This window comes from Zootermopsis nevadensis, unplaced genomic scaffold (genome assembly GCF_977971745.1).
Source record: "Zootermopsis nevadensis isolate Lab colony 2312 unplaced genomic scaffold, Znev_1.0 Znev_ptg000022l, whole genome shotgun sequence".
Lineage (NCBI taxonomy): Eukaryota > Metazoa > Arthropoda > Insecta > Blattodea > Termopsidae > Zootermopsis > Zootermopsis nevadensis.
In genome coordinates, this window is record NW_028259154.1 from 11,564,173 (window position 1) to 11,577,737 (window position 13,565).

A 13,565-nucleotide genomic window follows, 5' to 3' on the forward strand; every position below is an offset into this window, starting at 1 on the left:
AGATAGGACTGACTGTTACTGCAAATGAAGTCACATTTACGTTGCTATTGATTCTAGTGGGGTGGAGGGCATGAAGATCACCATCATGGGGTAAAATGAATGGCAATGAATTGAAAGGAATTATGTATAATGAGGGAAGAGAATGTTCTGGGATTAAATTTCCAGTTGAATCTCAGTCACATGAAACCCTCACTTTCATCAGGCATATCCTTTCAAATGTTTTGAATTCCTTTTCTAAGAAATGTTTCCTGCACAAGTATCTGTTGTATAGTCTTTGGTAGAATCAACATTGAATGTTTTGACAGTGTTTTCTGCTCATAATATACCACTGTAAAAGAACATGCTGTGTTACAACCAACAAACAATTGTTCATAAAACCACAATTAGAAACTTGTAGATGTTGTGAAATGTTGAGGCTACATCCAGAAAACTTTTCGCAGTAAGAAGTTTAATCTAGAATTAAACACAGAAAAAACAAAGTATATGTTGATGTCTCATCACCAGAATGAAGCGCAAAATCATATCATACAGATACTTAATAGATCCTTTGAGGATGTGGCAAAATTCAGATAGTTTGGAATGACAGCAACAAATCAAAATTTGATTCATAAGAAAATTAAGAGCAGATACATTTGGATAATGCTTGCTACCATTAAGTTCAAAACCTTTTGTCTTTTTCTGCTGCCTAAAAATGTAAAGATTAAAATACAGAAAGCTATAATTTTGGTTGTAGTTCTGTATGGGTGTGAAACTTCGTCTCTGTGGAGTGTATACTGAGGATGTGTGAGAACAGCGTGCTGAACAGAATATTGGGAACAAAAATAGATAAAATACTTGGAGGCTGGAGAAGTAGCTAAAAAGGATCTTCATAAGTTGTACTCCTCACCAAATACAATTAGACTGATAAGTCAAGGAACATAAGATGGGCATGTACCCCACATGGAAGAGAAGTTGAATGCATACAGGATTTTGGCGGACTGAGTGGCTGGCTGTGGTGGATGACCAGAAGGAAATAGACCACTTAGAAGACCTAGACGTAGGTGGGAGGATAATATTAAACTGGATCTTAGAGAAATAAAATGCGGTATTATGGAATGGATTCTCCTGTCTCAGAATAGGAACCAGTGGCTGACTCTTGTGAACACGGTAATGAACCTTCGGGTTTCGTAAAATGTTGGGAATTTCTTGTGTGACTGAGCGACTTTGGTTACACAGGAAGGACTCGGCTCCATGGAGTACGAGCGACATCTTTGCGTCCAGCCTGGAATTTGTGTGTACTTACTTCGAGTAAATAAGTCCAACAGCTATATTCACATTTAAACAGGTATTACAACTTGAATAATAATTCTTCTAGGGAAATTATAATATTCGGTGTTGGCTGCTAAGTTTCAGGGTTTCATCAGGTTTAGTGGTGTGTGGTTTGTACTTTTATGTCGTTGGGTAGTGGTCTGGAATAAATCGTCATGCAGCTTCTCATTTAGAAAATATAATGCCTTTAGGGAATATTGCAAAAGTTGCTATTGGCTGGTAGGTGTACAGAAGTGTACTTTGTCAGTCTTCATATTTGTTCTGCATAAGGTATAGGTTATTTCATTTTTATATAGTTAAATACAGTTTTAATAAACGGCACCTGTGTTAACCGGAATTTTAATTACTCGCTGATGTGCATTATTTGCTGTTTACAAGAATTAGTGGTGCAGACATATATTAGAAGGAAGCTGTGAAAATATTTACGACCATTAACCTAATTTGATAACGAAGATTCAGAGTCGTCTCCACAGTATAAATTAAATTGGTTCGACAACATAAGTATTCAATGTTAGAAATCCAGTTCACATTATACATGAATATGAGAGGTAAACAGTACGCTTATCTATATCGTTACTAAACACTCAACAAAGGGAAATGTTTTAAATTACACAACTGGAACAATTCCAAGAAACTTTCGAAGATATAAATTTAAACATAAACAAATTAAACAAGACGATGCTGAATGCTAACCTCAATGGATTTAACACACGAGTGTGCTATATAGGAATCAATGAAAGTTTGAATTGTGATATGAAAGTATATTTAAGCCACAGTCGGAGGATTATCTCTCACCTCTCTCCTGCTGCTTAGAAGAATTGAATGAAATTAAACATTTTTAAGTGTGTAAATATCCCTCATATACATTTATGGTATGGTGTTTAATTAAGCAACAGAGTCACCATTACCTTACTTTGCATTCATAAATGCAAACTTACAAATGTAGTGTGTCTGACATAATTACTTCACCATGTGTAATACAGTTCTCACAAAAAAGGATAACTGTAAATAGTTGTGACAACCAGTTATGTGCTTTTATGTGTATGAAAGTTTATATACATTCCACAGATTCTTCTTTGGGTTATACCAATAGATGTAGAACATGTCATAATACAAGTACAGAACTTATTTCACGTGTAGATAAACATAAACTTATGAACTTTCAGCACAAGTACAAAAACTTATTTCAGTTATAGATATACATAAAGCTTAAGAAATTTCAACAGATATAAAATCATCTACAGAGTAGGAGTGAGTTAAGAGGGTTTTTTTATTGCAGGCTTGAAGATTTAAACTTCAAATCATAGGTAGAAGATTATTAAATAACTTGATACCTGTATAGTATACCCCTTTTTTATGTTTAGTGTGGTTAGTATTTGGCATATGAAGGTGTTTAAATTGTATACATCTATATTTCTTTCAAATTTGTCCACGTTTTCCACCACAAATGATAGTAAGGAGAATATGAATTAATTTTCAAGAGGATGTATAGTAAATTTCCAAAATAATTTTCTATAAAAGACTCTGCTTTTAACACTTGCCATTATTCTAATTATTTTCTTTTGGATGTGAAATGATTTATTAGTCTCTTAAAGATTAACTCATATGACAGTACACAGTAGAAGTAATTTTAAATTATCTATTGTAATGAGTGATACAACTGTCCTCATGGCGAAGCATGCAGAGCTTAGTTTTGGAATAATATACTCATTGTTTTTTTTCCAATTTTAAGTTATGGTCAGTTTGTAAACAAAGGATTTTTTTTGATTTTACTCCCTCAATTAATTTGTTGTCCAAACCTATATTTAAACTAGAACATGTCTTGTTCTTAGTAGCAAATTTTATGTGGCTTGTTTTATCAAAATTTGGTGGCAGTTTCTTAACTTTAAACCATTTGTTTAGGTTGGCAAAGACATCATTCATGATATTTTGGAAATAGTCCAGTTCTGGATGTGTAATAAAGATACTTGCATTGTTATCAAAGAGAATAAGTTTGGATTGAGAGTTTATAGTTGTAGGCAGGTCATTGATGTATATGAGGAAAAATAAGAGGTCAGGTACTGAACCTTGCAGCACTCCATGATTTACTATATCCCATTCTGATTAGATATGGAATGTTAATGATGTGCTCTACATCCCTGGCTTAGTCTTGTAAAAGAACTATGGAATGTAAATTAATTCTGATTTAAGAGTATGATCATTAAGCTATAGTAAGACAAGTCATAAAACTATTTACTAAATCATGTAGCACACAACTGGAGTGAAATAAAAATTTAATTAAAAGTATAAATATTTTGTAACAATTATCAAAGTGCCCATGTTTGGTTTTTAGAAGGGGAAGTAGGCTCATTTTATTGGCTTCTGATAGGTTCATTACTTCTTTGTAGCATTCATTTTGTTCAGATACTTTCATGGTAATACCTGCTGAGCATAATAATCTGACAACAGGCTATTTATTACCTGATTTCAGTGTCACTGGGCTGGTAGATTAGTCATTATTTGATCTTAAGTAATGCAATATTTCTGTAGCTCAAGATGAGACATTCATGGTTATTGTTAAATTATTTATGTTTGGAATATCTAGTAATTGTTTATGGTCACACACATTTTCTTTGGTATTTATATTAACATTTTGTATTTAGTATAATAAATCTGCCCTTGTTTGATATCTGGTGCAGTATATTATACTTAAAAGAATTAATGAAGAATTAGGTAATGTGTTGTAATTATAATTATAATTTTGTTGGCATTCATGGTGACTGTATGTTGAATATATTTTAGTTAAATATGGGGTATCCATAGACAAAATATATTCAGTCACCTTCAATTATACTATGACTATACTATGACTATGACCTACCAAGGCAGTATAAATTCATAACTTCATCAAATTTATCTCTCTGTGAGGGAATCAACAACTCAGAGGGCTGTTAAATTATGGCTATCTATAATACAAATTTTGGAAGGAGAGGAGACTTGGAACTCTAGGTTTCATGGTCAATCCATGATCATTTAAAGAAGCTGCAGTATTTGCTTTTAGTTTCTTTTTAAAGTGAATCAGCAGTTACAACTGAAGTCTTCTGTTCCAGGGCAGTTGTGACATCTGTCGGGTTGTACAGTTTTGTGCTTTCAAAAAGGTCAGTTGATAGCCATCGCTATGACGCTATGAAAGTAAGGGAACGCATTCGAAGATCCAACGCCGGGGAGTACGACAGTGGTTCAAGGAAGTTCAGTGGCTGACATTCACAGTGAGTTAGTGTGTGAGAGACATGGCTGGCATGCCCCCACTAGACTCTTCCAAGCTCCAGTTGGTGCAGGAGTTGGAGATTGAGATGATGTCAGACATGTACAACAGAATGACTTCTGCATGCCACAAAAAATGCATCCCCCCTAAGTATAAGGATGCTGAATTAGGGAAGGGTGAATCCGTCTGTCTGGATCGTTGCATTGCCAAGTATTTGGACATTCATGAGCGTATAGGAAAGAAACTAACGCAGTTGTCAATGCAAGATGAAGATTTGATGAAAAAGTTGCAAGCTGAACAGCAGCCAAAAGTTTAACACTTTTTGATGACAGTGTAGTTGTACTGATGAAGTAGTCAATAAAACCTGCAGTTTGAAAATAACAGCACTTATTGTTACTTTATTTTATAAAACCACCATCTTAGAAATGGGGGTGATATGTTCTTTTGAAACACTGGCAATAATCTACAAGGATCTAAACAATGATGGCTGAGTGGTTGATACTTCTTTATGTTCTGGAGGTCCTGGTTTCAAATCTCGGGCAAGTGACTGGCTATCATGACTGATGTTTTTCATGATTTTCCTCAGTTCCTCCAGGCAAATTCAGGAATAGGATAGTAACTTATATTAGGCCATGACTGCTTCCTTCCATATACTTTCCAACCCATTCTTCATTAATCCTATCATTTGATACTGTTTAGTCTGGGTTGCTGACAGCATAATTAAATAAACCATAAACCACCTACAAGACCATGCACTGTCACAACCTGGAAGACCAAAATCAAAAGTTTTATAAAAAGTTTATTGTATGTCAAGTACACTTCAAGAACTAGCTCGTTTGCTGGTTTTTGAGATAATTAAATAGTAATTTTGTGTTGTGTCATCTCCTAACTTCAGAACCATTAGACTGAGTTTAATGAAATCTTATATTGGATTTTTGTGCTTGTCTGCCCCACCTGTTTTATGTTATTTATAAGACGGCATCAAATTTAGCACTCGCATATTAAAAACTAGGGGCATCAACAAAGTAAGTGCTCAGGCATTTTCTCCAGTGCTGATATTATGGTCATACCACCATGACTCAATTGCCAGAGCTTCATGTGATAACAAAACACACCGCTTTTAGTTCAGGTTGGGATTTGACTAGTAGAACCAACAAGAGATGACTCCTGATCTTTATCTTCTGAGTTCTCTCAGTTGTATGTTATCCTTTTCTATGCTTGTGAACTGATAGCCTGTGAAACAGTTGTGTTAGGTTTGCCATTATCTGTCAAGATGCAAAATATTTAATGTACATCTTTTACTTTGGCAGAGTTGTCTTTAGTAAGCATTATTTTAACTGTACAAGACAGATTAATTTCTTGTATCCCTATAGCCTGGCAGTAGTAATGACAAATATTCATTATAACTTATGTGACTGGCATACGAATTCCTCAAACATTTGTACTTTGCTATTCTCCTACAAGCTTAATTTTGTTTTTTATTAATGTACAAGGATTACATTAGCAATTTTACAAACCAAATTATTTCAGCGGTATGTTATCAGACTTCTCTACCTTCAGTGACCTCGACTGACTCAGGATAACTTCAGAGGATATGGATTCCTATTCAAAAGTTGTTCTCTCAGAGTCCCTCTATACGCTCCTTTAGTTTGGCCCTAACCTTTTGAATCAGCCTGTATACAGTAAAGTTTTTCTCAGTCTCTCCTGCTCAGTATATCTGTTTCTTTTGGCAAGTAATTAATTATTCTTAATCATACTACCAATTTACCTTCAGTGCTAAGTACTGAATGACATTTGTACATCAATAAATAACTGCAGAATCTATGGATGTCCATATTACATTCTGAACTGTGTTGCAGAATTAGTGCAACATAGTGATACAGGTGGAGATAGTGCATGATCTACCACAGAACTCAAATTCTGACTCTGAAGACTGGAAAGATTCAGTACTTTCAAGAGAGATTTATGTCAGTCGAGTGTTGATGAGCAAGAGGACGATAATCCAGGAGCAGGTATGCTTGCAGAAGTGTCTTCTAAGTTTGCAGTCACAGGATGCTAATTGTTCTGGTCAATACCAATTTATTCTTGCCTTTATCCAGATTATAAGAGGATGTAGGAACTGGGAATGTAAGTGATACTGTAGCAGGAAACCTGGCCTTCAGTTAGCAACTGACATATGCACATCCTGCATTACAATTTAGGAATGTGCCATACAAAGAAAAGCATTAAATGAACAAAACTTTATTTAATATTGTACATTAAATCTTGCATTCAGCTGAAACAACATAATTTATCCACACTTTCATTTCAGTACATTATTACTGTTCTTCAGCATTCTGACCAGCTATACTGACAAAATGAATCCAGTTAATTGCTCGGCCACTATCCACATGTGGCTACACAACTTCTGACACTGCCGACTTCTTTCCTTGGGGGGCGTATTTCTGTTGTGAAGCACCTGATTAATGAGGAGCTATAAGGATTTGTTAGTGATTTTTGAAACAGACTGAACATCCGCAATAGTCACGGCTGAAGATTAGTATTGTGATATTATGCCAGCTGGTATGGGCAGGGGAATGATGAATGGTTGGGAAAGTGCAAGTTCCTTGACAAACCTGCCACAATGCCACTTCGTCTATCATATATCCCACATGGACTGCTGTATGGCTGAACACAGTTTTCCATGATAAGCCAATATGGATTATGAAGCTCTAAAGCAGTTAAATGAATATGGGATTTGAGTTTTCCATCGTAATGAAATTTTGGACTGTGTTCTTCTGGGTTATTATGCCATACAATCTTGCAGGTGGTTAGAAACATATCAGAAAAAAATACTGCATCCATCTGTACTTATACCCTGAAGGAAGAAGTAATACATTCCTCCAAAATGTTGGTAACTACCTACAAGACATCATTAGCTAGAAGACCACAAGCCACACTAAAAATTGAATCCATTCTTTCATGGATCTCTAGTTCATACTGTGGATAAGTGTGTAAAATCTAATGTAGTATATTTTGTATACTTTACATGAAGTTCAGTAACCCAATATGAGGCTGTGAACAGAACACACGTTCTTATGGGAAAAAATGAAAACTTTTGTCTTGATTTACATTTTCCTATATCCAAGCTTCACATTTTTAGCAAAATTGTAACATATTATTTATGCATCAGCAACTCACATATTTTCACTCAAATAGGGGGTTAAAGTTCAGGATTTTGCCCTGAAGCAGGTATAAAAGTTCATAAGTTCAAAATATTCCTATAACAAAGTGAGAGGCTGTTCCTTACACACTAATGCTAGTGCCTCCATGCCATTCAAGATGTGCAATGTAAATGTATTACAATCTTGCCTCTCAGTAGCAGTTCCTTCAGACACAGTGACTGCAAGTGTAGTGCCACAACTGCAACACCCAGTGCACACTGAATATTTCATTTTAAACAGTTTCTAGCCAGAAGCACCTCAGCAGTCAGTCTCCTTCACTTACAACTGCAATGCAGTGCTACCTGGGCACTTCCTATATTATCTCATGTGCGAGTTGCACAAACAATTCCTGCCATGTCCACTTTTCTTGGTCTTCAAAATCTCCCATCTTTATTTCCTACCAAACATATTCCAACAGTTTTATGACTGAAACTGTGACACCTGTAACTCTGCATTTTTCTTAAACAGCACTCATTTTGATTTCACAGTGACATTCTCTTCCATTTCATTTTAAAATTGTATAAGGAGACACTAAAAAATTAATTTAAATCTATAACAGACAGGCTGTTCTGCTATGATTCTCAGGTTTATAACAGATTAGTTCCTAGCATCAAATTTAATAAAAATGCCAGTCACGGGGAGAAACACAGTGAACCAACAAACATATCAAATGTAACACGTGCATGTTTCACTGTAAAATGTAACTAAGTGATGTTATCCCATTTCATTTGCACTGAACTTACAGGAGTTAGATCATTACAGTATCTTCACTTTAAATATTTTTCAAATCTTGGTCACCACAAACCACTATGGGAATTTCACTGTACTATATGAAACTTGATTATCTTCTCAAAATTGTTCGACTCCCATTAATCTCTGTTGGCCTTTGTTCCGGCTAAGCACTCTTCCCCTTCCACCCTAATTTTTTAAAAAAAGCAAAAATAAGATAAGGAACATTACTGGCCTGTTTCATTTGTTCCCGAAACTCCAAAGTAAACAATAACTGGTCACATTGCAGAGTTCTTATGTGCAGTTGAAATAATGCTTTAAACCTCTCACCTTTCATCATACATCAGTCATACAGATTATATAATGGACACACTTTTAACCTTTAATGTATCACATTGTCCCCTCAACTTATACCCTGTACCAGTGAGCTGAATATAAACAATTGGCTGTACGTTACTAACATTTAGTACTTCTCTTGCAATGCTCAACTGAGCACTACGAGGGACTGACATACTTTCTGTTTAATTCTTATGCCCCGATAGCCACACAGCCCAATATTAAAATATCTTGTTTAGCTTATTTCTTGGAGCTCCAGTGCAGTGAGACAGTCAATGACATAACAAAATCTGTGCCTGCTGTCTGCTGACATTACGTACCAACACTTTTTCATTATCTATTAGACCATGAACAAAAGTATAAAAGTCCATTCACAAATATTTTATTTGAAAGGTAAGATAAAAATGTTTCTTAAGAATTGCCATTAATTTTTATAAATTCTTTGTAATAATGTATCAGCTACTGAAATAACTGGATCAGGATATGAGATGAAAAGACATCGCTAAAATAGGAAGAGAACGGAATCATACCATGCTTATGCACTCTGCATGTGTTAATACCGAAATCTAATCAGAGAAAGTAAAATTCCGTAAATGTTAAAGCTGAGAAGCACTAATTCTGTTGGTTGGTTGATTTGGCCAGCAGGACGGTGTGTTGCCCACCGCCAGAGACATGCAGCACAAGGCGTGACTCCAGCTGCTTGCCCTTGATAATCTGTGGTGTATGTTCATCCTCTTGTTTGCCTGTGCCCAGTTGACCGGTATAGCCCATGCCCCATGCATACAGCTCACCTGGACAGCAAGGGAGAATCTCAAATACTTAATTATAGCAAAGTTGATTGCTGTACAATTAACAACCAATTATAGGCAATGATGTTCAAAATTAAAAAGCTACAGTGTCAAATGTAATCAAAATCCACTGGTAGCCACATATATAGCACAGCACAGGTAATTAGCAAATAACCTGACATCAGAGTTATTAACCAAAAAGTCAAGGGGGGGAAATTATTGTCTACTGGGCTTACCATTTTTTGTTACACTTTGTACTTCAGTTCTGTGTGATGATTGTTTCCAATGAAAATATCTACCATGATGTCACAAAAGTTCACTATTTTCTACCTCTTGAAGAAATAAAGATGGCTGTATTCTGGGTTATTGCACCATGAAGTCTACGCAGAAGTCAGCCATCTTAAATTCTTCAAGAGACAGAAAACAGTCTGAACTTCTGTGACTTCTCAATAGATATTTTCAAGAAGACTTCATTGCAAGAAATTCTTTATGCAATTTTCTTCAATTCCTTGTTAATTTATGTCTCTCAGGTCTAAAAAGTTAACAACAGGTATTGCTTATTTAATAAAACAAACATACAGAAATATTTCCCCCCACAAACACTAACAGAATGTACTTTGAGCTGTTGTTTGCATAAGAAACACCAAATTATTCTGAAATCATATTTATGACAATGTCTGTGCTTAAAAGATGTGAGATTTGTTTTGTCCCACAGTTTATACTTGCCTTTGTCTGTGACAGCAAAGGATGCACAACTTCCACACGATATATCCACACATTTCTTGTCTTTCAGTGCTGGGATGGGGATGAGTTTCTTGGCATCATCACAGTCCTCCCCCAAGCCCAAGCGTCCATATTCTTTTCTGCCCAATGCATATATCACACCTACAACACAACACAAGGAACAATGTGCCCTCACCTCACACTGAACACAATAAATTCCACGACAGTAATGGATATATGTGGCACTGAAGATGTCAGACAGTCAAAACACATCAAGTGAAAGTTGTAATTAAATGCTATGGAAACGTATTCAAATAAAATCAGCAATAACTCACCAGCACTGTCTAGTGCAATGCTGTGATGCTGCCCACCACAGATCTGAACCCATTTCTTTCCTGAGAAAGCTTTTGAAACCATTGGATGATAGTGGCTCTTCTGTTCTTCTAGACCTACAACAATTAATTTGTATGTTTGCTCCTTTAATTTTTCTATAACTCATTTTGAATAATCTTTTATTTAATTCATCGCTATCCGATAAAAGAGTTAATTTATTTGAAAAAAATGGACTAGGTACTAACAAGTATCTGATATCTATCACATGGCATATTCTGTGCCTCAAATGAGCAGGTAGTAATGACACTCAGATCCCAGAATACTGGACTTTTGACACATGCAATACGTAGAATGTTTCACACCTACAATCTACTTAACTTTCATTATCTGTGCACTGACACATAGCCAATGCTAAACCATAATATCTGGAGTTGACATCCAATTCCATATTATGAAGGTTTAAATCCCCTCTTACCATGCAATAAAGGCTAATTAATACATCATCTCCAGAATCAATTTATTCCACAGCCCATTAATGTAGTGAGCATCCTGGCATCAGTCAGACAAACTCACCTAACTGGTTATAATTATTTAATCCAAATACGTATATGTCTCCTTTGGATTTCTCCTTTGCAAACGTGCAGTAAGTGCCTGCCCAGACATCTTCAAATTCAGGTTCATGCCTTGGCTTGAAGGTCACCAGCATGGGCAACAGCAGCTGGGCTGCAACAAAGAACTAAATTGAGTGCTGGATCGGGGCCATGCCGAAGCATATGCAGCAAGTTTGATGCACACTCACCCATGCCTTGCCTGCTTCCTCGGCTTGCGCCACGCTCTGTCACGCGTCCCAGCTGTCCCTGCTCCCCGCACCCACATGTGTATAGCTGACCATTTTCACTCAGCATAACGAGGTGATCTGCTCCAGACGCTATCTTCACAACGGTAATGCCTGGCAACATTTCAACAGGTTGTTTCTGGATCCCATTTGATGTGAGGCCCATAGACCCACTTGAGTCCTGCAACATACATAACAATGGTAATCTCCCATATGTGAGCAGAACAGTTACTAGTTACTGAGGATAAACCTGTCAGGCAAGTGCATACTCACCCGGAACGAGCCCCAGGCATACACCTTTCCGTCACTGAGCAGTGCTGCTGTGTGCGAGTCTCCAGCTGTTATCTGTACTGCATGGCCTTCTAGGACCACTTTCCCTGGCTCCATCTCTGAGCCTTCCTTATTAGTGTCTCGGCCCAACGCTCCCTCATCATTGCAGCCAAAAGTTATTACCTGAATATTACAATATAAACGTTAGAAGTGAGCAAGTCAGGCATCCTCTTATCAAGTTACAAGCATAACTCTCACCTCTCCAGACTGTGTAAGACAGACTGTGTGCATTCCCCCTGCACACAGGTCTATCACATGTTCTACACTTGGCACGAGTGCTGGGCGGCCTCGTTCCAATACGCCTTCTCCTAGACCAAGCTGACCAACATCACCCTGACCGAACGTGAGAACAACTCCTGGTGTCTTTGTGTATGGTGGCTCTGGACGAGATAGAGATACTGAAACAGAATATGAATTCCTTTACCCCCAGTAGAATGCTGAGTGTGCCATTGCAAACACAACTATCACGAATTGATCATGACCACATATTCCACAAAACTGTGAAAGGCTGCAACTGTGCATGTACTCACATTTTGGTTTTTTTATGTTCTTTACAGTCAGGCGAGACACTGTACCCTGCCTTTTCATACCTCTTTTCTTCACAGGCATGCTGTGCACTTCTGTTGCAGAGAATTCCTGCAACATTATAAATCAACATATAAGTTTTCCAGTAAAAATAATTTTCCTACATTTTAACTATACTTTAGAAACTCAAATGCATTTTCAGTATGTGCATCCATATTAAAGGTACAGTTCCCTGTCTGGATAGGCATGCTCTACTTGGACTCAGCACAAGTTCCATTATCCAAAATAACACAATTTGTATTCCATATGTGGTTTGAGAATACTCTTATTGTTCTCGCTTCGTATCTTCGTTTTAAAACTCGTTTAACGAAAATACCCAACGGTTTAAACAATACTCATCGCGATATAACCTCTACAAGCACACGACAGCATTCGTAATATATACTTAAACACAAAACTCCTAAGGTCCAAATTTTACAGCATCATTTGAAGCACAACACAACGGGATCTCTTATTTTAAATATATTATCAATTCTTTGATGCTCGCTAAGAAAAGCTTACGTCAATATAAATCACATCGTACTTAGGCCCTTCTTATTAGCACCAAAGAATCCATAGTAGGCTTATTATAATGTACTGCGGCAAATCTTCAACATATCAAGGCTTTCCTTGCGATAAAACCGATCTGGTGAATATACAAAATATAATATTCGTAACATGTATGAACCTTATCAAAATTCACAAAACTGTGAACAAGCTAACGGTTATGGAATAAAGTCCTTACAAGAAATAATGCATTTGTATATTCAAACCAGCCTCACTACCACGGATTCTCACTGCAGCTCTCAAGAGTACATGCGAAACAAATGACGCACACACTGGGTGCGTTTCAAACCGTAAACAATGGTGGGAATCGTTACAATTTGCTAAGTATCACAGATGTTTATATTAATCACCTTAAACACGAAGATTTTCATCATCTTAATGTTTTAAAGAACTTGAACCCGCAAGCGGAAATTGCTTTCAAATACAAGAATTGCATTACAAATCCAACTTACTCGTTCTTTCAATCAGCGTTCACTTCAGCCTGTCTTCTCCCTTAATCTGGCAATTTAATATTTGCCGAAACCATGGGTACAACAATTGACGTGTCTCATCTACGAAAGCTAAAGTCCATTATTAAGAGTAATTGAAACATTCTATGGAATTAC

General features: G+C 36.6%; 3 protein-coding genes across 7 annotated transcripts; 2 read left to right on the forward strand and 1 right to left on the reverse strand.

Moving 5' to 3' along the window:
• The first annotated feature begins 1,387 nt into the window (after window positions 1–1,387).
• LOC110837754 (uncharacterized) lies at window positions 1,388–4,548 on the forward strand. The gene is made up of 2 exons (XM_087353917.1): window positions 1,388–1,527; window positions 4,398–4,548. The coding sequence occupies exons 1-2, from the start codon at window positions 1,490–1,492 to the stop codon at window positions 4,546–4,548; spliced, it is 189 nt and encodes a 62-aa protein (XP_087210043.1). The 5' UTR covers window positions 1,388–1,489.
• A 29-nt stretch (window positions 4,549–4,577) lies between these two features.
• Tim10 (translocase of inner membrane 10) lies at window positions 4,578–4,935 on the forward strand. Its single transcript, XM_087353916.1, has one exon. The coding sequence runs from the start codon at window positions 4,578–4,580 to the stop codon at window positions 4,866–4,868; it is 291 nt and encodes a 96-aa protein (XP_087210042.1). The 3' UTR covers window positions 4,869–4,935.
• A 1,842-nt stretch (window positions 4,936–6,777) lies between these two features.
• On the reverse strand, window positions 6,778–13,519 carry Rcc1 (Regulator of chromosome condensation 1). Of its 5 annotated transcripts, none has more exons than XM_022080315.2 (9): window positions 13,413–13,519; window positions 12,360–12,465; window positions 12,028–12,227; window positions 11,773–11,952; window positions 11,464–11,680; window positions 11,238–11,387; window positions 10,667–10,780; window positions 10,335–10,493; window positions 6,778–9,611 (listed from the first exon to the last, which is right to left on the reverse strand). In XM_022080315.2, exons 2-9 carry the CDS (start codon window positions 12,436–12,438, stop codon window positions 9,433–9,435), a joined length of 1,278 nt encoding a protein of 425 aa, XP_021936007.1. In that variant the 5' UTR covers window positions 12,439–12,465; window positions 13,413–13,519; the 3' UTR covers window positions 6,778–9,432. The 5 variants fall into 5 exon arrangements, with proteins under 5 accessions (XP_021936007.1, XP_021936003.1, XP_021936006.1 ...); XM_022080311.1 differs by lacking the exon at window positions 13,413–13,519 and adding an exon at window positions 13,139–13,233; XM_022080314.1 differs by lacking the exon at window positions 13,413–13,519 and adding an exon at window positions 13,082–13,219.
• Between the last annotated feature and the right edge of the window lie 46 nt (window positions 13,520–13,565).

Coding starts and splice junctions, on each gene's coding strand:
- LOC110837754 (XM_087353917.1), top strand. CDS start 1,490: ATGCCTTTAGGGAATATTGCAAAAGTTGCTATTGGCTG. Junction 1,528..4,397: donor GCAAAAGTTGCTATTGGCTG/GTAGGTGTACAG, acceptor CTTCTGTTCCAG/GGCAGTTGTGACATCTGTCG.
- Rcc1 (XM_022080315.2), bottom strand. CDS start 12,438: ATGCCTGTGAAGAAAAGAGGTATGAAAAGGCAGGGTACAGTGTCTCGC. Junction 11,388..11,463: donor AGGAAGCAGGCAAGGCATGG/GTGAGTGTGCAT, acceptor TCTTTGTTGCAG/CCCAGCTGCTGTTGCCCATG. Junction 10,494..10,666: donor CATTGCACTAGACAGTGCTG/GTGAGTTATTGC, acceptor GTTGTGTTGTAG/GTGTGATATATGCATTGGGC.
- Tim10 (XM_087353916.1), top strand. CDS start 4,578: ATGGCTGGCATGCCCCCACTAGACTCTTCCAAGCTCCAGTTGGTGCAG.